The 27,339-nt window shown below is 36.8% G+C and overlaps 1 protein-coding gene across 6 annotated transcripts in view; it reads left to right on the top strand.

Moving 5' to 3' along the window:
- The window catches only part of FGF14 (fibroblast growth factor 14), a 415,933-nt gene that overhangs the window by 232,389 nt on the left and 156,205 nt on the right, over positions 1 to 27,339 (top strand). For 2 of the 6 annotated variants that reach the window (XM_087757513.1, XM_087757510.1), the window contains exon 2: positions 3,915 to 3,954. The exons of the other annotated variants lie outside the window; for them this stretch is intronic. Coding sequence is in view for 1 of the 2 variants with exons in the window: in XM_087757510.1 (XP_087613636.1) it covers positions 3,915 to 3,954 (40 nt within the window). In the remaining variant the exon portion in view is untranslated. The remainder of the gene's footprint in view (positions 1 to 3,914; positions 3,955 to 27,339) is intronic. 6 annotated transcript variants of the gene reach the window in all.

Consider the following 27,339-nt stretch of genomic DNA (forward strand, 5'->3'; position numbering starts at 1 on the left):
CAAATTGGTAGGAGAACTCCCAAGTGGGATATTTTTCTTCTGAGAAAAAAATCTTTCTAGTGATTTTGAGATGAATTTGCAAGAACCCTTAGGATATGAGATTTACCACCAAAAAAATGGCCAATTCAGACTTTGATTGAGTACAGTGTTTCAACAGATATTTCCAACATGTTATATCTTTTGTATAAGGAAACCACCACTCCCGATAAAACTTCTGCAACTTCAGTAGAGCTGGCTAGGATCAAATATTTTTTCTGTAGGAGAAAGAATGATAAAAATTTCTGTATTTCATTTCACTAAAAATATGTTTAACTAAAATCAATGCTTTGGTGATTTTTGCCAAAGAACAAATTTTGCACTGTAGGAAGTGGTTATATAATTTTTTGCAAACTTTTCATTCTAAAGGATCTTCCAGGCACCAGAAGTGAATGACATCTCTTACTGTGCTCTCTGGGGGTTTCATGGCCATTAATGTTTTTGGCGAGAAAATCATATGTATTATTTGGAATGAAGATGACTGAGTGCAGAGTTTATGCTCATGTTTCCAGCACTGTGCAGTGAGATTTGGGCAGTGAGATTTGGGCCTCCTTTGGTATTCTTTATTATGTACACTATATAGGCTTTACTCCAATTAATCTGGGCAGGCACCATGTGTCTGACAGCAAACTGCATTTAACAATGATGTAATCTGACTGCTAGGTCAATTAGGATATTCCCACTGAATAAAAAGTGCATGAAGAAGGGGAGTTTGAACTTGTATGGGAAATCCAAGCCTGCCATCCCCTGTCTTCAGTGGCTGATATGTGTAAGCAAGACTTGACTGGAGCTTAAGGTGGCTGTAGGGTTGTGCTGGTTTTGGCTGGGACAGGGCTAATTTTCTTCATAGTAGCTAGTATGGGGCTATGTTTTGGATTTGTGGTGGAAACACTGTTGATAATACAGGGATGTTTTAGTTACTGCTGAGCAGTGCTTACACAGAGTCAAGGCATTTTCTGCTTCTCATACCACCCCACCAGCGAGTAGGCTGGGGGTGCACAAGAAGCTGGAAGGGGGCACAGCCGGGACAGCTGACCCCAACTGACCAAAGGGATATTCCATACCATATGACATCATGCTCAGCATGTAAAGCTGGGGGAAGAAGAAGGAAGGGGCGGGAGGCGTTCGGAGTGATGGTGTTTGTCTTCCCAAGTAACAGTTACATGTGATGGAGCTCTGCTTTCCTGGAGATGGCTGAACACCTGCCTGCCCATGGGAAGCAGTGAATGAATTCCTTGTTTTGCTTTGCCTTCGTGTGCGGCTTTTGCTTTACCTATTAAACTGTCTTTATCTCAAGCCACAAGTTTTCTCACTTTTACTCTTTCAATTCTCTCCCCCATCCCACCAGGGGGAAGTGAGTGAGTGGCTGTGTGGTGCCTACTTGCCAGCCAGGTTAAACCAGAATGGTCAAAACAGGCTCCACAGCCAAAAAGCCAGAAATGTGGCCCTGTGCCACAGATCGTGGTTATACTCCTTGTTGGAATTTCTACCTGAGATCCTTCTCCTCTGGAAAACATTTTTGTAGGTACAACATCTGAGGTGTTGTGTCTTCTGGATCTGTAGCAAGATGCTGACTTGAGCCTGTTTGAAGGCTCTGGTTCAGGTAACCCAGCCATGAATGGCATATTTAGGAAGCCAGAGGTTACCGGGTGTTGTGGTAGCTGTATCACTTGCCTGTGAGCAGTACCTATGGGATCCAGTTTGCCTTGTCCTCCCTAACCCAGTGGGTCATATGGTGGTGCTGCGTTCTCCTGTTCTCTTGTGACTTGTGGCTTTTCAGTTTTCTTGGCTGTCATCAGCAAATGTCTTCTTTTTGCTACCTGAAAATAGAAGTTTGTAAAGTATTTTGTAGCTACAACAGGACAAACAGGTAATTTATTTTCCTTTTGATCTATTTTAATTGCTCTGTTCCCCGGGACTGACAGAACACTTCTGTTTTCTCACCGTTTCTCTGACTCTATTTTTTTTATATATTGGGTTATTTAATCTTCAGCCTGCCTTCAAAGTTTACTTCTGTTGGGTTTACTCTTGGAAAAATAAAAATGGCCTATAGAAGATTAATATTTATTTTCAGTCTTTTCTTGGATTTTGCTTCTTCCATCATACTGCTGTTCCCTTTTGCTCTGTCTGCTCCCTGTGACTTATATTGTTTTAAAGGAGAGTTCAAAAGGAGCTGAAGAATTTTAACCTTATAAGTTCAAACCTTTGCATCTGGTGTAGATAAAATTTTTATGAAGAACTTTCTTTTTAAAAAAATACCACTGTCTAAAACTTGCAAGCTTCCCAATATTGTAATAATTATTCCAAAATGTACAGCTGAATTACGTTCCAGTTCCTATAGCTTAGTGAATGAACTGTAGCTCCTGTGTGAACTGATAGAGATGAGTGATTTATGTTTTTCTCAAGAACAGCTCTTTTATAATCCAGAGATAGCAGTTACAAGAAATGTGTTTAAGGTGTCAGGAAACTGCATTTCTAAAGCTTGTCCTGTTGTAACACTTGACCAGTTAATGTATGAGTATCTGACTCCTCCTTTCCTTCTCTTTTGGCTTAGTTGCCTACTTATACTTTGAGATTCAAATGTGTGTAGAAACAGTGACATAACCTCCTGCAGCAAGGTATGTATTTCGACAGGTATTCTTTCAATCTTCTTGAACTTATCTACAACCAGCTTTGACCCACCTACTTCACTCTGTTTAGTAGTAATTCCATCATAGTTGTCTTATAACTACAACATCAGTTTCTCTTTATATTTTTAAGCATTGAAGCTGTTTCACATCTGTTGAGCTCTCTTATTTTAGGACAGTTTTGTTATCAAGTGATCTCTGAAGTTATTGGGTGTTAATTCCCCTTTTCAGTAAGATCATCAAAGAACACTTCTTACAGCTCAAGAAGTTTCTGTACCTGGTGTATTGAAGATACAACTTGCCAGACAATAAGGAAAGGATAGTCTGTATTTCAAAACCTGAATATTCCAAAATTTTCTATGTGAGTCTCTTTGAGCCCTCTCATTTGCTTCTACACAAACACCCATTGGAGTCAGACTTCATTATTTTTCTGAATCGACTACTTCCAGTTGAAGTTGTTTGTGTAGTGTGTGTTTCTTTCCTTAAGTTTTCAGTGTTATATATGAATTGCTATACCTTTTGGTTTTCTTAAGAGCCATCAAATGTACTTGCATCTTCCCTGACCTAGACCACACTTACGTGAAGAAGAGGTCTGTTTTATTCTATGAGAAAGGAAGTTTTTAGTAAGACTTGAAATAAGCACTGCTTAGTGCTGTGAAGATACTCCACTGGGTACAGAAAAACCTTAGATGTCTCCCTGTTCATGAGCAGTGTATTGGAAGCATTTTAATCTTATAGACCAAAGGACTGAGGCAGCAGCGTCTGCTGTATACAAAGCTGAGATTTGATCCTTGATACAAAAGATCCTTCTTGCCACTATTGTTATCAACAAGACTTATTGCTTAATCTGGATTATTTTGATTGAAGAGTTCCTCAGGCTGGCAATTAAGAGGAGCCTATCTTCCAATTTCATTTCTTACCACTTCTGCTTGTTGTACGGAATCTTGTTTTGTAGGATGGGAGGAGACAGCACATACAAAAGTGTAAAATTACGTACTAGTAATTGTGTTTGTCATAGTCTTGTTTTCTGCCATCCTATCTTCCTCCCTCTTTCCCCTTTTTACATTATACTGACTTTCTCCATAATAGTATATTTCCTAATCCTACAAAATTTTTCCTTTTTTTTAATGACTACAAGGGGGAGAAAGGGTGGAAGTTTACTGTATGTAATACCCCTGTGATTGACAGTCTTTTTGCCTCCTGCTTCCTAGTAGGTAGATAACGCTTGCTGTATGGGATCTTGTTTTGTAGGGTGGAAGAAGAGGGAGGACTACAACAAACACAAATAGTGGTATGTAATTTTCCCTTTCTCCTTTGTCTCTCCCTACTTACCAGTCTTAACACAGAATGTGCTCAATCATATGATGATGCCTTGTACTGCTGTTTGCTGCTTTTTATAAAAACACATCTTCCCAGTTTTTGTTAGTTAATTGCCTAAAGCCTTTTAAGAAAGAATACAAATGAAATATTATGTACAACACATGGGTCAGATTGTGCTTACTCTTGGCCACAATGTGACTGAACTTAAACTGAGCAGGTTCTATATCCAATTGCGACATCTGAAGTCCTCATTATGCATTATCTTTTAAAATATTTAACAGGCTGCTGTATGTGGGGTTTTGGAGAAAACAGCTGTGATGGGGAAAGGGTAATCATCCTTTTATTTAAAATAAAATCGACTACATGCATAGAGTGTGCTATCTTTTTGAAAAGCTAATACTGTAGAGCTGATAGATAACTGTCTGATTTTCTGGGTCAAGTTTCATCAAAATATTGTAAGCTTAAACTCTAGTTGCAGAATCCTAATTAGTTTGAATGGCATAGGGAGATGGTACCCAGCCTTGCATAACACAGATTGTCTGGAGGTTAGAGGAGTTATATTATTTCTAAGGGTAGGACAGCACTTTAAAAAGTACTGTGTTGTATAGTATTTGAACATTTCACTCAAAATCACAGAAGTTATTCAAAAGATGTCATTTGGTTTTGGTTTTGTTTTTTTCTTTTTTCTGTCGTAAGGCTCACACTTCTGCCCTCTTGTTAAATGGTGCAAATCGGCAGTGTTTTATCAGGCAGGTATATAATGCATCATAGCTGCAGCACAAAGATTATGGAAAAAATGCTTTATTGAATTCAATTATCAAGAGGAATAGAGAAAAGCAAATGATGTGTCAAAAACTTGTTTCAAGAAAGATACCATCTTCATTAGGCCAGTTTTTCTTAGTGTTGTTCTGGGTTGTTGGTTCACTGTTGACTGAGAAGGAACATGTCTGCCCAGTGAATCATTCCTAGTTTCTATGACACCCCTAAGATCTGCATAGTACAGTTATAGCAAAAAACAAGTCATATTTTCAAGTTCTGAATAGCTGTGATAATTATGAAACAAAAGCGGCATTTGTACTTGCCATGATGATTGGAAAGCTTTTCCATTTCAGTTAAAAACAAGAACAAAACACAGTAAATCCTCAACAAGAGTAGTGAATCTGCACTCCTCTTGGTAAGAGCACATTAGGGATCAGATCTTGTACATTAACTGATCTGCACAGATTGTGTCAAGAAAGTAAATGGAAAAGGTAGAATAAACTTTATCTGTTTGATACTCAGTAAAATAGACTCTTTTTTTTCCTGTGAAGAGAATAACCCATTATAATGGATTATTTTTATCCTCAGCATGCTGTTGTTGTTTATGGACTGACACGATGCCTATGGTCAGGATAATTCTTTTCTTTCTACTGTGAAACTAGAAACAAAGGGGTTTTGGATGACCTGTCTGTGCTTGGTCTATTTAAAAGGAAATTCAGCCTTTCGGTGGACAGATTCTCCCCAGACTAGGGTAAAACCTAAATTCACATTGTCGACATGGAGCAAAACTGCTCCATCATGCTGGAAAATGAGTCCCCAAAGTGTATTTTATTTAGATAACAACTGCGTGTTGTGGAAAAATATGAAGAAAGATGATAGAGAACTAATTAAGACATAGAGGTTTTGTACTGTTGGCATTTGGAAAAAAAGTTAATTGCTTTTATTCTGAGGTTCATAACATTACCATTAATTTTCATGATAAATTTACTATGTAGACATGACACATATTGAATAGAGCTGTCTGTTTGACAGAAAGTGCATGGGCTACTAAGATGTCAAGAAAAATGGCACTTTAAAAGTTTCAAAAGGATGTATAATCACTGCGGATTAAGTTTTACTTGAGCTGGATGTGGAGGCAGTTGCTTTTCTTTTTTTCTTTATTTATTTTAATGTGATCATGATTTTTCTGCATAACCATCACAAAACCTGTGGATATGATAGCCACCTTCTCCCCATGCAGCCTAGAAGTTTATCCATTTTAATTGCAAGAGTTGTTCTTGGCCTATAGTGGAGTGGCCACCACCTCTGGGTTGTACTGGAACATATTACCTTTATCTCGGTACTGTGGATGAAAGATATTTTAATGGGAATGGGTGTGGAATAGTGACTCTTTTACGGAGTGGAGAGGAATAGTGGAACCTGAGGATTCTCAGAGTCCTTCATATCTTTGTGGCACCTAGAAATCCTGGTTAGCAGCAAAGACCCGAGTATCTGTTTTGGCTGAATTGTAAATGTAAAATATATGTTGCAACATGTCAGTCTTGTATTTGCGGTGTTTCCCGCAAACAAAGTTTGGAACAACCCTCCTAATGTGATGAAGTAGATACAGCAATTTGCTAAGAACACAACAAACCTTTTCAAGCAAAGCTTTCCTATGGACATAAGTAGACACTTAGTAGCAGGTGTGTGGGTGTATTTTCTGCCATTTCCTAGATTTTTGTAATTTTTCTGTTATAAATAATGAAAGGCAACACTTAAGAATACTGAAGGGTAGATTTTGAGAATGGATACTTAGAGTATGAAGTGTAATATATTTTAAAAAATAACATTCTGGTTCTTCAGTCATATTGAATTTTTACAATGTAAATTAGAAAGATGGCATGGCTTGAATTGCTTCAGTACCTGAAAACTGCTATTCAGGTGTAACAAATCAGATTAATAGTAGTTCTATGTTCATGCCTGTTTATTTTGCAGCTGGGGTATACTTTTGGCTGGCTTTTCTTTGACACATAGCTTATAATTTTCTTGTTTTATGCCAAATATGTTATGTTTATTTTACTGTGAATAGAATGATTGTTGCCTTTAAAATAATTTCTGTTGTCCTCTGTTTCTGATCTTTTAGCCTATAATTATTACAAGTTTATAAATATGCTCATCATTTTTTTTCTGCCTGTTTTGAGCTATTTATAATTCTCATTAGCAGTAGTAAGAGAGCACATTTCTCTTGTTAAACACTGAGATGGGATTCTGGAGGTACTGTGAAGAGAAAATTGTTAGTAATGGACTTGATGTCCAAACAAAATAGATGTCAGCCAAAGAGAAGCCGCAACCTTCTTATGCATCTACTTCCCAGGGAAGGAGAATTACCAAAATGTTATCTTTCCTGAGGCTGTGGTGAGGAAAACCTGTAGTGCATATGCAATGAAACTCAAATCATTCTATGATTCTTCCAATCTATGAAATGAATTACAGTCTAATGCTGCTCAAAAGAATCTGGTCTTCATGCCATTACTTCCTTCATGTTACAGCACTGCTGACTTTTGTGAAGCTATGTCTGACCTCTACAGCATCACTGGAGATCGGTGATAAGCAGGATAATGATTCAGCCCATCTCCCTTTAGCCTCACTAAGACATGGGCAATGACTGCGGGCTACTTATTCAGGCTCAGTAGAGAGACTGGCCCCATCAGAAGCTGATCCTTCCCAACCATCTGAGTAGAGCTAGATACCTGTCTTAGCACCATGCTCATGGCTGGGGTGTGGTAAATGGATACTTTCATATCTCAGTCCAAGAAATGTGTAGCTCTCAGAGTTCTGCTGGTTTGGTTCATGTGACTTTTTGATAATTTCTTCTGCATTGTAAATATGTGTATTAAATTTTCTCTATAAAGGAGACTGGAAGAAACGTTTCTCTTTTCAACAGAAGACTTTTTTCCCAGTGAAAAGAACTATGCACTTTATGACAGTTTATAACAGAAAGAGGGATTAAATGATCTCAATAAAAGTTAGATTTCTTTACCTTATGAAGAAGAAAACAGAAACACTGGGCTTTATCCTTTAGCCTAAGGAACTCCATACTATCATTGCATTTTCTGGTCAGGAAATTGGTAATGGGCTTCCTCAGAGACTATCTAACCTTTCCAAAGTTGTCTTACACATGCTAACCTCCTTTTAAAAAATAAAACTAGACATTTAATAGAGAATTTTCTCCTTAGTCCTTTCATAAAAGAATTTATCTTGTATCTAATAAATTTGTAGCATATTTCTTCAATAAACTTAAAACAAAAAAGTCAAGAATAGTCCATTGTGAAGGAGGGGAAGCTCGCAGTAATATTAAAATCAAAACCAGACTTTGTAAAATTGCTGTTTGGGAGGTGTATTGAGACCCCAAGCCTGAGAGATGTTGAATCATCAAAGATAACCAGCCATTTAGTAATTTCTCTAAGGTAACTTAAGGAGTTCTCGCTGAGAAATACGATTTATTTGATACTGTGCAGAATAGGACTCGTTATTTTGATGTTTTCCCACATTCTTTCTCAAGTGTTTACGTTAAATATGCTCAGCTTAAAACATATCTGTTCTACAAAGCATTCAAACCCTACAGAATAATCCTAGAAATTGAAAGTCATTGCAGTCTCTCAACTCTCCTATTGTGACCATCAATACATTTCTTCCATCAATATGTTTCTTGTCAAGCTACATGCTGCTCCCTCCGTTGTTTCCAAATGCCAGCCTAAGCTGCTACTGTCAATTCCTTTTTTTTCTGAAAACATTTACTTTCAGAGAAAAAAAAAATCACTCTGAGGTAGAGATTTGTCTATATGTGAACACAAATAGAAAGCAAATTTTTACATACAAAGGAGCCTGTCTTATACATTTGCTGCATAGAGCAAAACAGCACTCTCTGGTCTTATGCTCTGGACCTGTGAAGGGAGAAATCAACAGTGGCACACACTTGGATGAGTGATCTGGGAAAAAGTGGTCCCATGTTTACGTCTGGTCTGTAGTCTTCATGTACACCAAAGACATAAATAAGTATGTATAAAATTTATCCTAAGCTCTATCATCAGTTTGGTGGTTACCTGTATTGCGTCCAAAACCAGAAGGATTCTTTGGCTATTTTCATGCAATTTTGAAGAAAATGTCTAATACATAAATCATTTATCAATCAATTGACTTTTAATAACCAGATATGCAAAACAGAACCATGGCCAAAGGAGTTTAATTTAAATGTTTAGTAGCACTTATATTATTTCTAACTGAAAAATAATGCTTATTTTATACTTGTGATGCAATTATATTGTTTTCTGCTTTAGAGCAGAATTCAGAAGAGTTACTGAAACGTCAAAATGTAGACAGGAGGGAGGCCCATGATTGAAAGGACTCTTGCTTCCATATTTGTTCAACCTGGCTCATTGTCAGTACATATTTGGTATTTGCTGTTCTGAGTTCTTACCTTATTTATTTGATCTAATTAGTGTTATTACATTATTTCCATTTGACCCACTGAGTATGGAATGTTAAACATATTTATTAAGTGCATTAGAGTCAAATGATTTACCATGGAAACTGAAGGTTTCCCAGTCTTCATGTGATATTCTTGGAACCTGTCTTATTAATAATGGAGTTTGTTTTGCCATCTGCTTAATACCACTTATTTTCTGTGAAGCAAAGGAGGTGAGATGGAGTACATGGTTTTTAAAACATCACTCCTTGAAAAAGTTTGAAAAATAAACCTTCTTTATCAAAGGCAACAGGACAACTGATTAGCTTTGTAACTCAATCATTTTTTACACTGCTGCTTATCCCCTTCATTAAGATACCAAAATCACATGACTGAATTTACAGAGGTTCTGACTGGGACTCTGCAAGTCAATAGGAGCTAGGGCAGTCAGCCCTCTAAAAATAAATGGCCTGATTTTTATACTTTGGAGGAATTTTCACTCAAGCAAGAAAATTGTCACTGCCAGATGGTGATGGAAGCATTACTACAGCAAGGGGACGTTAACAAAGATGCACTTAGCAAGGCAAATTGTTACCATAGTTACAGGATGCTAAGCATTTTCAAATAAATAAATAAATAAAATTAGACTGTATTATTTAGATAGCTCAATGGCAAAAAAAAAATAATTTTGGATTATTTTTCTTTTTTTGAAATGGATGTGGGTTTTTTTAAAATTCTGCTTAAAACTTTGTTGCAACACTCTCTTGCTGACTAGGTGCATTTCTTTCTACCTAAATACCCTTATTAGCTGCATTTATCTTTTTTCTAGAACAAATCCTGGTACTTACTCCCTTTCCTTTCTCCATTCTTCCAGCATATCTGTACAACATAACAGAGCATAACGGTTCATAGGATTTGTAAACATCCTTTAGGCTTTGACAGCAGGATATGACAAACAGCAAAATTAATGTTGGTGGTGTAACAGCTCTTGAATGCCCTTAGCCAGTGACTGGCCTCCCACTGTGTTAGTTACCACAAAGAGGGAGTTTCATGGAAATGTGGCTATATTAAAGGGTCTCGAATTTGGTGTTAGTCGCCATAAAGTGGGACAAATGAAGTTTTAGAGGATGGAAGAGTTTGTGGTACACAGGAATGTTAAAGCAAGCGTACTCTAATGCATGAAGCAGTTGTAACATGTTTGTTAGCCACATGGCCAAAGATAACATCTTTACTGTTGGGGGTGTGCTGTGGAGGTTGTGTTTTTTCTTAATGTCTTGTAAAAGTTGTTTGAGCCATACTGAAATTTGCAGAACATTTACAAACCAACATATTTACATGGAACAGGGAAAGGAAGGGAAAAGCAGAGCAAAGGGAGAATGCTCCTGCTTGGATATTTCTCCCTTCTTTTGCTAGATGTAATCATCAGATACCACTTATTTAAACTAAAATTGTTACCTACTAAATCAACACAGAAAAGGTTAAGGCCAATCTGGCAGGAGTTTAAAGGTGAGAAACTTCTAATCTTTACAAATGAGAGAAAGTGGAGCTTCTCTTGGCTCAGTGGAGCCATTTTTCTGTGTATTTGAAAATAGTGTCCTGTCAAAGGCCTGAAAATGTAGAGATTTGGCACAGGGTGGTTCTTGAACTAGTTTGACAACTTGGTTTATGTAGGAATTGGGGCGATTCTGTTGCTGTTGGGACCAAATTATTTTCTCTTTAAAGTGTTCACCACCAACCTGAACATATGGAATATTGGTGTTGCTCCCATAGCTGGGCTCTCCTTCCTGCAGGATCACACTGTGTGTTGTATTGGCTCCATCTGTCACTATTTTAAATATTTAGATTAATGGTCTAACACTAATCCAATGTCTCAAACTATTAATTGCTCTGGATTTGTAGAAAGGGAGACAAAGAGAAACTGATTTCCTCCAGGAAAAGTTGCTCTAATTTGATTTTTCACTTAAAATATTTTGTAGATCAGGGCCAAATACACTAATGCGGTTCAAGCAAGCAAAGTATTCAGATGTGAATAATCCATGAATATACATAACAAATCATACTTAATTACATTTTGATGTCTGGATAGAAGCCAGTATGTTTTGTCAAGTCTCATAAGGAAACTGCACAGGCTATTTATGCATCATTTCATAAATTGTTTTACCACCATGCTTCATTCTGTTCTTCAGGCATATTTTAAAGCTGACATCAGTTGTTAAGAACAGCATCATATTAAAGAGGAAACACAAATTTCAGTATAAAAGCACCAAAGAATATTCCAGTGAAAATTTTTCACTCAGTCCCTCTGAAAATTTTTCACGTCTTCTTGTATGTGTCTTTTCCTTTTTCTTTCAATGTAATAAATTTCATCCATTAAGAGCCTGTAGATATAGTTAATGTAATTTAATTTGCTATATTAGGTAGTCTTAGAAGCAACCTCTAGCCTTAATTATAGAATTGTATGTATTAAATTTACTAATAATTTTTCATCTGTGGAATATCAGCATCATATCTTAAGAGAATGTGGTTTCTGACTGTTATAATTGTGTTAGCATTTAATAATCATAATCATAATGCATACTTGTCCTGAAGGAATGATGTCTTGTCTGTCTGCAGTGTGCACCCACATACACACCTTTTAAAATGTGTAATACCGTTCCTTAATGATAAACAAACGTATGCTAGCTTTTTTACTTACTCCTGTCACTATTTGGGACGCAGCCTTCAAAAATTTGTCATTTAATTACTTTGTTACTTAACTCTTTTATTTGTCTTCTTTACAATAGTAAGTACCTCATTTTCTGTGGTTCCATAAATAGACAAAGTTAAAAGATTTCAATTACAATTCCAGCTAAGGCAAGAGCAAAATCCAGAGGAACCAAGGAAAATATACTATTTTAAATATGTAAAAATTATGATAGATAAGCTGCATTGTTACTTTAGCCATTACTAAATGCATTTATGTGATGTAGAAATGTGTGAGCATACATTTGTCTTAGCCTAAAAATCAGACATTTTTTCCAGACATTAATTTGCATGAATACTTGGTTTATTATGATATGCATACTTAGTCTTGCTAAGATAATGATTTGGTTTATTAAAAAAAAAGCTATTCTTTTCTTACACATGTGCAGCTTACTTCACTGCAAGAGACAACAAATTAATTCCACTTTATTTGTCATGCAGGCCTGCAAACCCAAACAAATGAAATAAAGTAAATCTGGCTGAACCAAAGAAAATATCAGGAGGGATTTGGAAATGGGTGCTAGAACATGACAATGTTTGTTTTGTTTTTTTTTTTGATCAATGGTAGTGAATCTGTGCTAGTAATAGGTAAATATCACTGCTGACTCAAACCTGTGTGAAGCCTTGAAGTAAAGATGTCTCCCCCGGAGTATTTAGGCATCCATGTCATAAGCAGTGCCATGTCTTAGGCCAATTACTTTCTTCTGTGTGCTCATAAGCTCCAAAAATGTATGGTTTCTTGGCTGAGGCAGAGTCATCCTTCTGCCTTGAGGTTCTCCTCCTCTTGCAGTTGATGTCAGTAGAGCATTGCTGGCAAGCCTCAGCTGTTTATGCCACTTTCCCACTGTCAGTGTTTTTGTGTCCTTCATGAAATGAGTTACTTGTCATAGAGCTTGATATCAAATGTCTGGGATTTCTTATTTGTGAATCTACTTGGACAGAGTTTTTTTAGTTCTGTTCTGATGGGAACTGACCTTCTGTTTGGTGTTATACACATGATTTAAGTGACTTTCTTTTTGGTGTTATATACATGATTAAAATAGTTTGCAATAAAAATGACGTTTCACCCATCACAAATTGCCACAGTTGAATTGCATTACCTAAAATTATTACTTTAAAAACCCACTTTTAACACTTTGGAGTAAAGACAAGTTGAAACTGGAAGAAGAATGATCAGTAATATATGGATATATTTGAGGTGCCTAGAAAGTATATGATCTGCAGGACACCTGCATCGATAATAGCTCTGGGTTCTTCACTCCTTTGGTGGCAGCAAGGGAGGTGGTGGCGGATGAGGGAAGGTGGGAAAGTAGGTTTTTTTGTTGTTTTTTTTTTTTTTTCTGGGAACTTGGACTCTTAAATAATACCAGTAGGTGCCACCACAATACTTTTTATAGACATTTTTAATTTAGGCAGTAGATTTTAATTTGTGTTTTACCAGACAGTGTTCTCATCATTTGTTTGATAAATACCAACTGTTTAATCTTCATTTGCAAGGAAGATTCAGCAAAATTTACTTGTTTGTATAAAAAAACCCTACTTTTGTGGAAGGAATATAGATCAGATAAATGTCTACATTCATATTGAGCTGTTTCTATTGCAAAACAAGTATGAAAGAAAATATATTTTTGTTAAATGTTGAAATCTATGTGACAACTTGTGGGGTTTTTTTATTCCCTACTTTTTTATTATTGTAAAAATAAGGCATTGCTTTGTTTTTTTTTTTTAGTTCCGCTGTAACTGTAGCTGTTCAAACCTTTCACTTAACATCATCACAATTTTGCTAAGTGTTAGGGGTTTAACCTAAAATATTTGTGTAGGAAAGTAGGGCTCATTTGCTCTCAAAACATGAAATGTGGCATGATAGCCTGGCTGCACTGAGTTGAAAGAAAACTTGCATTTGCCTCACTGTGACATTGTTGGGGTGGTTTTTTTTGTGTCATCAACCTCATTATATGTACTTATGCTTTCAAAATGTTAGAAAAGTGCATTCTCATTTACTGAGGAGCAATGCACAGAGAGAATCATCATTAGGAATAACACCTCCTTGGAAACCAGGTCCAAATTGTAGTCCAAAGAAGCTCTTCTCAGCTTTCACCTAGCATTGACGGGACTTAAATTCTATAGGGGCACTTTTCTTACCCCAAATACCTCAAATTTTCTTTCAGTGCATATCAGGAACCACTGTCTTGTCAACAGGTTGAGGCAACCTAGTAGCAAGCTCATGGTTAGGGATGGGTGGGACATGAGACGGCAGCACCTCCTGCACCAGAGTCTTAGTGTACAGGACCCACGCAGGAAGAGCTTCTGTCCAAAATGCACCTAAGGCTTTCTCTTGAAAGGAAGACAAGAACTGGACTGAGCTCTGTCAACTGCATAACAAAGTTTAAACCATTTTAATTCACCTGGGAAGACCTGAGTCCCAAATCCACTGGGGGTGATTCTGAGGCATCGTACTTACAGTAGGGCTGTGGGACTCCAAAGGTGAATTACCTCTGACAGTGAAAACGGGGTAGTCTAGAACAGTTAATTAGAAAAGGACCGTCACCTTTCTCTAAGATGTGCAAGCTGTCTGCTTTTAGGAGAGAGGAGTAGGCTTTGGACCTTTGAGGAGATTTTTGGTAATCATCGGATCCCCTGAAGAGAAGTGTCTTCTTGCAGTGTTCTGGGGGTACGTGACTCCATCATCATCATGCTCCTGGTTCCTCACCCTCACCATGTGTTTTACAGAGAACTTTGCTCTCTGTCTTGGGATCCTGGGGACCATCCTGGGGTTAGATAGGTCTCCCAGTGCTGTTGTGAATAAAGAAGGCATTGAGCAAACCACTTAGGTGCCCAGTGTATTGTTTTGGCCTTACTAGTAGATGGCTTTGATGTACTAGATTTTGAGTTTACTAGCCTTTGTGTTCAGGCTGTGTAAAGATCCATGGAAAAATGAGCCTGATATCCCAGGTTTCAGAAGTGAGTTCCACTGTGGATGCCTCTGTTTGCCAAGCTGACTTTGTTTACATTTGTATCCAATGGGTTTAAATGTGGGGCAAGATCCAAACATTTAGGCATTTTATAGCCCAGTGTCACAGAGCCTGCAGACATTGGATTAGTTGAAACTTTTGATAGCTTAGGTTTTGGACCTAATGTCTAGTGCTTCACAAAGGATGACAGATTTCTTCTGGTAACCGAGTCAAATGTTTCTGTTTGTCTTCTCTGCATGAAGTTCTTCAGTACAGCAGTTTTCCACTCACATAGTTTCATTAAAGTCAATGTAGTTGCTGGGTGTAATGCAATAATAGCTCTAGGTTGCAAACTGTTGGAAGTCTCATGAGTTTTAAAATCCCAGAGACTGTAGTTATTTTCTGGTTTTCGGGGGTTTTTTTTCTTTTCTTTTTCCTTCCTTCATATTATTGGAAGGGTTTTTTCTTTGTTTATTTTTAAGAATTTTACTCGGAGGAAGCCAAATATAAGACTGCACTCTTGTACATGCACCATGCCAGCATCTTCAATTGTCACATACCAGTTTTCAGACAACACAGTCTGCATTTTTTTCCTACCAATCATTCTAGAAAAATGCATTAGATTTCAGTTATTGCATATCTTAGACTGTAAAAAGTTGTTATGAAGTCAAGGTCCAAACTCTGTTCAAAACTTTTAAATAAAGGCCTTCTTCATTTCTTGCTGGAATTTTGGATTATGTGCTGAGGCAACTAAATAGAAAAAGTGCTTCACTAACTATCAGAGAAGCAGTTTGGTGCTGATTGTTCTTTAAAATAATCTCATTTACATCAGTGACTAAACACGGCCTTTTTTCCTGCTCAATTCAATTATTTTCAGCTGAAATGATGTATCTTACGGAAAAATCAAGGTAGCTGTCCTTTGAAATACCTTTCAAATTAGTAAAATAAAAGTAAGATAAAAATCACCGTCATTTCTAACTTTGAAGCAATATTTAACAATTTAGAAAAGAAAATACTACTATTTAAACTTCAAATAATTCTAAGTGTGTGATGCACTTTACTATATCAAAAGCCTATTTGAAAACAAGTACAGAAATGCTCTACAGTTGCATTTACTTAGAAAAAATGGAGCTACGTTAGAATATCAGGTCTCCTGCAACATTATCAAGTGGGGTTTGATAATCATAGAGGAAAAAGTCTGAGCTAGTATTTTCATTTTCATATAACTGTGTAGTTATATCTCAGATTGTTCCCTGATTCAAGTGCACTAGGCAGCAGATTTAACTTTTCATATGTAATCCCATTTGATTATATGAATTTTATTTTAGGCAATTTTCTTCAAATGTGTATATGCATGTGTGTATAATATACATTTTCTAGGGGAAAGCTTCAATTATTCTCTAAATAATGGTATTTATATATCAAATATAAAACGTTTTTCAGCTTGAGAGTTACTGTTCTGTGATTCGAAATGTCAGTGAGCACGGTTTTGTTATGCCTTTTAAAGATATTTCACTTTAAATGTATCTGCATTTAGCCTGTCCTAAAGTTTTATTTTTGCTTATAGTGCCCTCACCTGTAACTTAGGGCCAATTGCAGAACTTTAGCAGTAAAAATGGCAATTTTGTCTTTGAATCTTAGCTGGAGAAATACCTCTCTAAATGTCTTATTTTGACAGCTGGAAACAGCTAACGTGTTCCAGCTGACTTGTATTAGTTTGCAAGATTATACTTGAAACATTACTGTGTTTTTTAGTGCACCCTAAACACGGTTTACTTTTATGTCAAACCCCAGGTGTGTACTTTTACTCTATAATGAAGCCTGCAAACACTAATGAAGCAATTCATTCACACTTCAATTTCAAATACCGTCCTTAATTTAACCATTTATCAAGTTGTTGGACACAACAGATCAAAATAGAAAGCAAGTGGGGTAGGAGAAACAAGATCAGTGTAGTTGCTTTTTTGGTGTTTCTTTATTTCTCCTCTCCTCGCTTCTGTCATCTGCCCAGGTAATATCTGTCTCTGAAGTTCATAAGAATGATAAGCACACCTTTCAGTAACGGACTTCATTTAGCAAACTTTCCAGAAACAAACAGGAAAACTGGGAAGGATTACTAATTTAGTCTGGATGGTTTTGGGATTTTCTTTAAGATCATTCAGGACAATTCTCCAAATAGTCATCATTTATATCTGAACACAAAACTAAGTGGATAGGCCTGTAGGATGTAAAACAGCTATGGTTTTCTCATTCTCGGGGGATCTCGATTTGGTATACAGACAAATACAGTATAGGCTACTTTAGTTTACATTGTGACTCCCAGTTTAGCACACAGATGCAAGGTGACCATAGGTAGAGTACAGATATTTTTCTAATGCCAGAGCAGTTGAATGGGGTGCAATAGCTTCTCTTTGACAGGGGAATTTGAATCTGGCAGGATCTTGCAGTACTGGGTTTCTGGGATTCCCTTTCTTTGGGAACTTTTCTCTCTACAGTGATCTTCCAGGCTATGGATCTTCAGCGCCTATGTTGCCAATCAGGCTACAGAAGTAACTGGGGATGCAGTTGTGGAATGTCAGATGAAAATAGAAAAGGCTTGCTTTATTCTTTCTAAATGGAAAGTTCAGTACATAAAAATTCAAGATTTTGGTCCAATGAGAAATGGTGCGAGGTGGGAAGAGGTGTAATGAGGACAGAACCTGCAGATCAATCATTGGGACGCAGAAAGTTCAGATTTCTGCACAATTTGCAGGCAGCCTTCCTTAGGTATGTTTTCCTGCCAGGAGCTGATTGTAATTTAGGGATGCTCTTGACTAACTCTTTCTACAAAGCTGAATCCTATATCCTGTAAATCAAAGCTTGCTCCCTTGCATGCCTGTGCATTCTCTTTTCCTTCCCACCTTCCCTATAAACACACACTTCCATTCCTTTTCACTTCCATTCATATAACCTTAATATTTCCCTTACAAATCTCTGACCTGTTAACAGTGGACTGTATAAGCTTTGCTTATGCCTGGTTAGACACTAGTAGGTTTTGTTTAAGGACAAGTATCTGATCTTCATGAAGATATATTTCAGGGAGGTAAATAAGGGATGGGGGAGAGTGCATATGTAGAATTTTGTATGAATTACTGCATTGCTTCCTGTCTGCTTTATATATATGAGTGCATATTTACACATGGTTACTTTTCTCCTCTAATACCTCGATGTCCTGGGCCAGGACCCCACTGTGCTGAGGCTGTTCCAAACAGCCTTCCTGGGTTCGAAAGCCAAAATTAATGGGATGTATGGGATCATAGCCAATCTAAATTTAGTTTTCACCATATGTATTGCACTGTCACAAAAATAATTTCTTTTTTCCTTTTTTGTTGTTTTTGGCTTCTGTGTTTAGTCCTGTTCACTTCCCAGTTCTCAAGCACTAACATTATGGTACAATAGCTGGACAATGATGAGTGAGGAGATATTTCTTTAAAGACAGCTGGTTTCAATAAATGTTTATTTCATGACATTTTTACTGAACTTAGGTTTTTCAAAAGGTATCTTTACATCTTCCTTTTGAGCCAATTTACATAGGCAACTGTTCCTTTCAATATTAAGTATTATGGCTATCTTCCTCAAAACTCGTTCCAATATACATGTTTTACTATTCTTTTTTTCTCTTTTCAAAACATGAGGTTATTTAGAAATTACGTATAAGCTGCTGAATAGTAATATATGTATGTTTTATTTTAATAAGCTTTGGGAATTTGTATGGGTGCAACAGATGGAAAAGAGCTCGCTGATTTTTGCTGTCTTGTAAAATGCCTGACATTATAATCTTGGGCAAGGATTTTGGTTTGGCCTTCCAAAAATGAAGATTATCAGCCTTTGCAAGTGTTTGAGGTGGGTAGGTTGACATCCTAAAAGCATTGCCCCTGGAGTTAAGAGCCTGCCTTTGAAAGCCTTGGCCTAGGCTGAGAGGCTGGAAGTTGGGATGATAAATACATGAGCATTTGCTAGCGAAGTGAGCTTCTTGTTGATGCGATTGAGGAGTGGAAGGATTTCTTTGGAAATTTCTTTTAGAAACTATTGACCAGAGCAAGCTGCGTATGATTTCTGTCCAACAGATTATTTTTACAAGGAAATTCAACTGCAAGCATCCAGTTTAAGAACAAGACGTTCTTATAGCTGAACAGGAAGAAAATAATCCTATTCCTTTGGTTTTAAATGTAAAATAACAGTGCTTTTTTTGTGCTTGTGCATGTCTGCCATTGTAGCCCCAGCTTCTATGATACATCACTGACCCGACCTGCTGGTTCTGATGGTATTTGAGCGGCAGCAACATTTTGTTTCTGCTGTTAATGAAAATTGTCTAATGATAACTTCCTGTAGAATATTCCTTCAAGGGCATGACTCCTCCTGTGATGAGTCTCAAACAAATAATGACTTCATTTTAGAAAGTGACAAAAATCTGATCCTGGAAACATGATAGAAACTTCTAATTTTTCTTTTTTTTAGAAGGACACTTTTTCACTTTGATAATCAAAATTAATTTGGTTTTAAGTTTCAAACTTGCCATTAACTTAATCCTTAACTAAAATATTGTTTGGTGGCTGAAGCAAATTAGTTCACACATTTAAAGAAGGTCTAACAAAGGATTTTGACATGGAAAACGAATCAGGCATAATAACTGTTTTCACAGCTCTCTTGGCGTACCAAAATAATGCATTTCAGCAAAACACTGGGCTAGTTAAAATTCTCCAGGAAACAGTACATTCTGGTTTTTATTCCCCTTCCTAAACAAATTGATTTTAATTCACCTGCTTCTGATTTCTTTGACTGTCCTTCCTTGGGAGGGTAGTTTGGGCTAATATAATTGTTTTGCATGTTAATATCTATTGCGAGGTTCCACAAAATAGTGAAGTGGTGTTATATGATGACTGAATATACTGACTGCCCAACTTTTGCCAAGGACATGCAGGTTTTTTCCTCCAACTTGATTGAATTATATTTGCTTTTAAGTTCCAGGAAAATTTAATTTTCCAGCATATTTGTTTACAGTATATTAAGTGAAGTAGATCTTCTGAAAACAACAACATACTCTTTCTTTTTTCCCTCCCTTAATTTCTTATAGAATACAGACTATTGTGTTTTTACTATGTAAGTTTTAATGTTAAACTTGCCATAAACCATTCTCAGCTATCATTTCTTACAGAAGGAAATATTTTTTCCTCAATATAACTTCTATTTCAGTTTTCTGTGCTTTAGGCAATAAAGTCTCATAAATATATTTGACTTACATAAACACAGTTATTTTGTAAACGATCCTTAATAGGAACCATTCATTAATAATAAGTTCAAACAATCGGATATTCAAAGACATTCTGAAAAGTTGTATCATAAAATTTTAAACCCGCATATTAAACTTCCCAACATGTAAAATAGGAAACAGTTAGTACTGGCTAATTGCTTATTCACTAATGCCAAACTTCTGAGCCAAATGTTCAGAAGACCAACACGTGTTTCTCACCAGCTCAATTTCTACATATATAAGTGTGGCTGTATTTCTCTCTGCTTCACCATGGAAATAAAAAGTGCTCACTTCATGGTTAACCTCGCTATCATCTGAGTATTTGGGTCCATAATTTATTTTCATATTCTCTGCATACAGGTTTAAAGAAAACCTTGCTGATATGCTTTATTTCATGTTATCCACAATAAGTAATAAACCACATGTTCTTGTTCTGTGTGTATATCTGTATCTCCAGTGATGTAAATTCTTGATGTAACTGCTTAATGAAAGTCTCTGACATTTCTTTCAGTTTATAGTATAGGATATTGAGAGTGAGCTCAAAGGTAAGATATTCTCACACAGTCACCAGTGTGTGTGAAGCCATCAGTTAAGTGCAAATTATCTTAATTCAGCAGAATGCATAGCTCAGTAGTGTTTTCCTGAATCTGAATTCGGAATTCTGAATTCTGACAGTTCTTCTAGGAGCTATTTTCAGTTTATTTTTAATTATTCGAGGAAATATCCCTCAAATGGAAATTCAGTTTAGTTCTCAGGCTGTTAAAATTAGATGTAAGCAGAGCCCTTTTAACCACTGGTTTTAATCCACGTCCTGCCTCCTCTCATTCATTTTATGTAAATCAGACTTTAACTGACATTAGACAGTTCAAACACTTTCAACTGTGTTTCAGCCTGAGTAGGCATTTCTTTAACCAATAGTTAGATTCAAACTATCAAATGTCTTACAAAGATGCCTTTATATATAAAGGCTGTAGCAAATTAAGAAGCTTTGGTAATACTTGAAAGGAATAACATAATAAACAACCTTCTTCTTGAGGGTGACAATTTAAAACCAGTTATATTAACTTATATTTGTAAACCTCCTTTCTGAATTAGTCTATATAATTCTTGTCCATCACTGGGAAACTATTTTCTTCATGTTTTTGAGTAGTTATTATTTCCCTCTTCTTTCTTCATTAGATTTCCCCCCCTACTTTCCCCTTTTCCTCTGCTTTTATCCATACTACTTAAGACAAATTCAGTATTATTACTTCATACCAGGCTGGGGTTGGGGGTCCAGGGGTTTAAACGCACACCCTCTTTTGGAAGAAGACGGCACAAATCTTCTCATCATCGAAGCCATTTCTTATATAGGGCAGTTATTTCAGCATAGGTAATTTTTGGACATAAATTCCTAATGGTTTTCATTAAACTTACTGCATAATGTGCTCTGACCCATCACATCAGAAAAGCAGAAACTATTTATAATAAAGTATTTCATTATGTTTTTCTCATATTTCTTGTTGCATGAATAAATTCGCAAGCTGAAATAACAAGCAGCTCTCCCCTCACTGCCCCAACAAAGATAAACATTTTTAAATGCATCCAAAATAAATTTGAAGTACTGTAATTGGCAGCTATTTTGGGTCTGATCTGTCCAAATCATTGACATTTTGCCATTGATTTCCATGAGAAGTCACTTCATCAGTGCTATCACTGTAATAAAAATAAGTACTTGTTATGAAGCGGGCTGGCACGAAAGAGGTTTTCAACATCATAACAAATATAAATATGCAGTTTCTATGTTGTCTCACACAACCTAGTCATTGAATCTATATGTTTGAAATAATTGGGAAAACAGGTCAGTGAACAACTCAAAACAATGTTCATGTGCAAGCATTCTTTCTAGAAAGAAAACAGATTTTTTTCTATAGGTTGTTTAGATGGATTCACTGAATCTGTCATTCGTACTTGTCCAATAGCAGCACCTTTGAAGAAACATTGGAAAGGTAATTTGAAATTATTATTGCTTCTGTTTCCAAGACTAATTAGCTCTCGAGTACATCACGGCTTATTCTAGATATTACTTTTATTTAGCAGTGGGAGAGGACTTATATTCTAAGCAGAACTAGAGCTCACTGGCCTCTGTAGTTCTTCATGGCTTTAATTCACTGTTCATAGTCTTTTTTCCCTTTCTGGACCAGGATAGGTCTTCATAGGTGCCTGCTGCTAGCAGTCATACAATAATCTGAAAACAAGCATTATAGAGGAAACTATAAAGGGTCTGAATGCATTACTAGCTTACTAATATCACTCACTTGCTACACAGGAGAGCCAAGGTAGGACCACAGTACCACAGATCTTCATAGGACTTGTCTCATGGAATGGTGATAGTTCTTGTGCCAAGTATCACCGAACTCTGGAACAGAGGTCATGCCATTGTGCTTCAGAAGCTGTAGCTGAGACTTGAGTCAGACTAGTCTATATCTTCTCAGAAAGGTGAGAGCACATACTAGGTGAATCAAGATCATTTGCTTTAACTGTTATTTTTCAGCTTTGCTTTCTGAAGGGAGCATAGTAGCTCATCTAGAAATGCACATAATGTTGAACAACAGAAGAGCACTTGTGAACGTGTTACAATAGTCTGAATATTCCTTTAGTCCATAGCATCTTCCTTCTCTCAGTATAGAAGTCTTTAAATTATCCTATTGCCATGGCATTGCCTTTGAAATAGCCTCACTATTTGCATGTAATACTATATCTTTACAAAGAGTCTCTGGAACATTCATTAAAGTAGGTGTCCATTGATTTTAAAAAAATGTAACTTAGTTCTTTAAAATATTTATGAAGTCCTTGTGATAGAATATTACAGTCATAAACTTCCAGTAGCAATGATACCTTCTGTGCTAACAGTTTCCAGACTAATATGCAAACTTCAGAAGTTCAAGTATGCAAGGCAACGATCTCTTACAGAGCACTAGACATTTTAATAGAATATATCTAACTTTTATAAAGCCATTCACCTGGGAGGACTTGTGTTCTTTGTGGCCTCACATTCTTCTTTTCTGCCTTCTATCACTGTGGCTACAGGGCAAGCAGGATCAGCATGATGATCCAGCAGATTAATCTGCTAAAACTAATGCCATTTTTTTCTACTGGATCAGTGAGTGGTTCTGACTCTCCCTAAAGGTGCTGGTCATTGGAAGAGGGAAGCAGTACTCAGCTGAGGGAGCTGGAGACTAGTGGTTAGATCAGCATAAAATGGAACTGCATCTTGGTCAGGACCTGAATATCTATCTAAACAGACACAGAGCAAATGCAAATAGTAATGTGCTCTTGTCTTAGACCTTTCATCTCCACAGAAAGTGCAATCATGTCTTCTGTGACCAGCAAATTGCATTGCTATACTCCTAAAGACTCTCAAAACAAGCGATGGATTCCTATTCCTGGCTCTTCATTACGGGGCCCTACCTTTAGCCCTCTCCAGTCTTTCAAACTTGAGGAGAGGGTGCAAAAGAGGGGAGAAGCTGTCTGCACATGTTGAATGTCTTGGTGGGAGCATTCATTGACTAATCATTGACATTTCTTTTGTGCATCACACTGACATCTACATGACAATTCATTTTGCTTCTACGCACCATTATATATAAGAAGTGGGGAATGGCTAGATGTTTCTAAATTGCTTGTCAACCTTTTAATTTGTAGCTGTTGGTTTTGTTAATGGCTAAGCAACCTGCTGTGAACTTTTCTCATTAAAATGGCTTGTAACACAGGCAGCTGACAGTAGTACTTGAATTTACACCTTTCATTTCAAGGCTAGGTCAGAAAAAAAGACTTGCTTGTTTTCTGCTAACTACAATACTAGCCTTTTGTATGCTAACATATCTCCATTCAGATAAAATTTTATTTGAACCTAAGAAATATCATCTTTCAGTAACAATGGGAGAGTAATGCTGAAAGTCATTTTCTTCTCTGACCAAAAATCTTGTTGATAGTTATTTTATGATATGCAGAATAATGGCTGGTATTGCTGTTTTTTATAGATAGCATGGAGAACTGACATTTTCAGAAATGACCAGCAAATATGATGCCTTGGTTTTTGTATAACTACTTTAAAACTAATTTTAAAGCAGTGTCGACTACACCTCTAAAATGTTCCAATGTTGCCACCCATGAACATTAGTCCCTTCTTTTTTTCCTTTAATGCTTCTGGTTGTTTCTTCACCAGAGTGAAAATACATTTTTCGCATGTGACTTCTAAACGTGAAAGTTTTCATGTTTTATGACTGCAAAGACAGTTTCCTTGTCAAGCAGAATCATGCATTTTGTGAATAAAATTTGTTTCATCTGTAGTTCCTTGTCCTTACTAACAAAAAGGAATATTATTTCTTTTCAGCAATTGTGCTATAAACTACTCTGGAATTGTCTGTATTTGTCTGATTGATATTTACAGCCAAAGTCCTGTCCTGAGGTTAGGCCCAAAACCCTCTTCGTTACTTTAAATATTAGAGCTTAGTTAATTTCTCCTGCCATAACACACAGCTGGCACAGCAGAAAATGATGCTCATTTTTTTTATATAGCCTCTGTAGTTATACACTTACTTGCTTGGGACTACAGAAATAATGAGAGATCTTAGCTATACATCCTTTGCAGATAGGAGCGGTTTGGGAATTGCAGTTTACAGACCAGGCAATAAGGCGGGGCACTCTATTCCTTCTGTTCAGACTGTGGCCCTGTGCAGCAAATAATGAGAGAGGGGAGTAGTGGGCATGTTGGTAGCCTTGTAACAAAGATTTTCCTATGAAAGAGGGGTTTCCTGGCTTCAGTTCCTATTGCGAAGGCAGTTCTTTACTCTGTTCAGTGACTCTTTAGTGTAAAATCCCTTACAGGATGGGTGAACAATTACAGGATTTAGAAAGTTGAAGGGAAAGGCAAGGATTGTGGGTAGAGGAGAAATAAGAGAACAAAAAGTTGGAGGCAAAAGGTAGTGAGACAGAAAGTGCATTAGATAATTTCTGTTACTGTTAAGTACTGGAAGCATGTCTGATGGCATGTGATTCACAAAGATTAATCACTCAAGAGATTAATAAAGTACTACCTAATCAAAAAAGTGCATAATAATCCTCAAAGGTTGTATATAATTCCTACTGCTCAGGATAGTAAAAAAAAAAAAAAAATAAAAAAAATCATATAGTAGTGTCTCTTAATCCCCAAGATCTTCCTATAATGAATCTAGCATCTCTAGATGTTCTACTGAAAGTGACTCTTGCAAGGTTTGAGTGTGTTTCCACGAGGAATTATTTAGCTAAAATAGATGTAGCTAATGAATTTTAATTGTTCTCTTTAATTTTCCTTTTAGTAACTTTCTAACGTATCTATGGAAAGTTATGAAATTTATGACCATTTAAACGCAAAGACAAGTTGACTGTGCTAAACAAACCAATGTTGCCTCTCCTGTTTCATCCCAACACAAAAAGGGGTGCCATGTTGACTGCAGTTTGGCACAATGTGGATGCTCGGAGGCAAAGCAGCTTCACCCTGCCTTGAAGGCTGGTGAGCATTTTCCAAAGGCTGGGTGGGTTGGACCACAGCAGAGGGAGCCAAAATTCCAGACTCCTAGCAATGAAATTTAGGTGAGCTTAATCTAGTTCTTTGCATCTTTTGTGTTTATAAATCCTTATCAACAGTGAATCTGAGTCTTTAAAGAGCTCTTATTGCTTGTGTATATTATATATACATTCCTGCACGATCTCCCACTCCAGATTCACAGCATTTTGTTAGTAATGTTTCTTTGATTAGCCGAAGATTTCTGAAGGGACTGTAATAAACATTGGGTTTTTTTCCAAAATTTGAGTAATATTAACATCGTTTAGACCTTGAGTTGAATCAGTGGTACACAGAGCATAAAGGAATTATCTTTGATCCTGCTGCGAGGAAACGGTAGTACATAATAATATGTTTTGGGTAAGTTTAAGCATTATTGTTGCTCTTTGTGCCACCAGCTGGTTAGAGTGTAGGGGCCGGGGGGGAGCGGGAATAGGGTAACATTTCACACACCCTAATGTTCAACTTCTGAGTGAGATTGCATTACCTTGGCTTTTGTTTTTGATGTTGGTCATAAAACAGCAACTAGTTTCAACTGGAAAGTAGTCAGTTAAGGCAGCATTACAAGTGAATTAGCTGTTCTGGGTCTCTATGAGCTTGGCTTTGAAAGAATACATCCTGATTTCTTTTTTATACTCATAAAATATTAATTTTTTTAATGTCTGTTTAAGGGGTTTTGTTCTTTTATTTGGCATGCAGTAGGGGGAGAGGGTAAGCAAGGAAATTACCTATAATTGACAATAATAATGAGCGTGTCAGAGAGAAAACTGTACTTTGCCTCTTAAAATCTACCTACTGTTCTTCAGATTTCTTTTCCTTTCCCGTATTAGGAAGGAAAAAGAGCACATAGATACCAGTGAGAATATGCCCCTACTTATATTGCAGTTAGTTAATCTATACAGTCTAATTTATATTAAAGGAAGCACAGCTTTGTGCTATACATCAGAACTTTCCAAATACTCTGATGCTGGCAGCAGCACTGATTTCCTCCCGCTGTTTTGTATTATGTGAGAAAGCCATTACAGGCATGGACAGGTGATGAAATCAGAAATGTTTAACATGTGGGGATCACCAGTGGGTGGAGGCTTTGTCTGGGCGTAGCTGTCACAGATGTTCAGTCCCTGCACTATATACCAGACATAGAGTGAAGTGTGAGACCCTCTGCCAAAGAGCTCAGTCAATAGTCATCAGGTTGTAACACTGGGGTGGGAGTTCAGTGGTATACAAAGGAAAGCCCCACCATGATACAGAGCATAGGATTTGATTATAATGGATCCAAAACTAATTAATTAATAATTCAAAAATAATACAGACTGGGTCTTGACGATGTGGAAGAATTGGTTTTTTGGTAGCATGGCAAAGACAATGAAGCCAAAGGGATGGAGCAGAGTAACAGGGGGATTAATGGTGCTGTCCACCAAATAGAGAAAAGGGGCACAGAAAGTATCTTTTAGGGAAAGCCAGTTTGTTGTCATTAATATCCATTTCAAAGCTGAGTATCCACAATGAGATCTTGGAAAAACAGAGGGGATTTTTTGCTTGCACTTCTGTGTTCATCTGGAGCAGAGCAAGCCAGAGCAGGGCAG

Source organism: Nipponia nippon, unplaced genomic scaffold (genome assembly GCF_047370975.1).
Source record: "Nipponia nippon isolate SJK-2023a ecotype South Korea unplaced genomic scaffold, ASM4737097v1 scaffold_2, whole genome shotgun sequence".
NCBI classification, from domain to species: domain Eukaryota; kingdom Metazoa; phylum Chordata; class Aves; order Pelecaniformes; family Threskiornithidae; genus Nipponia; species Nipponia nippon.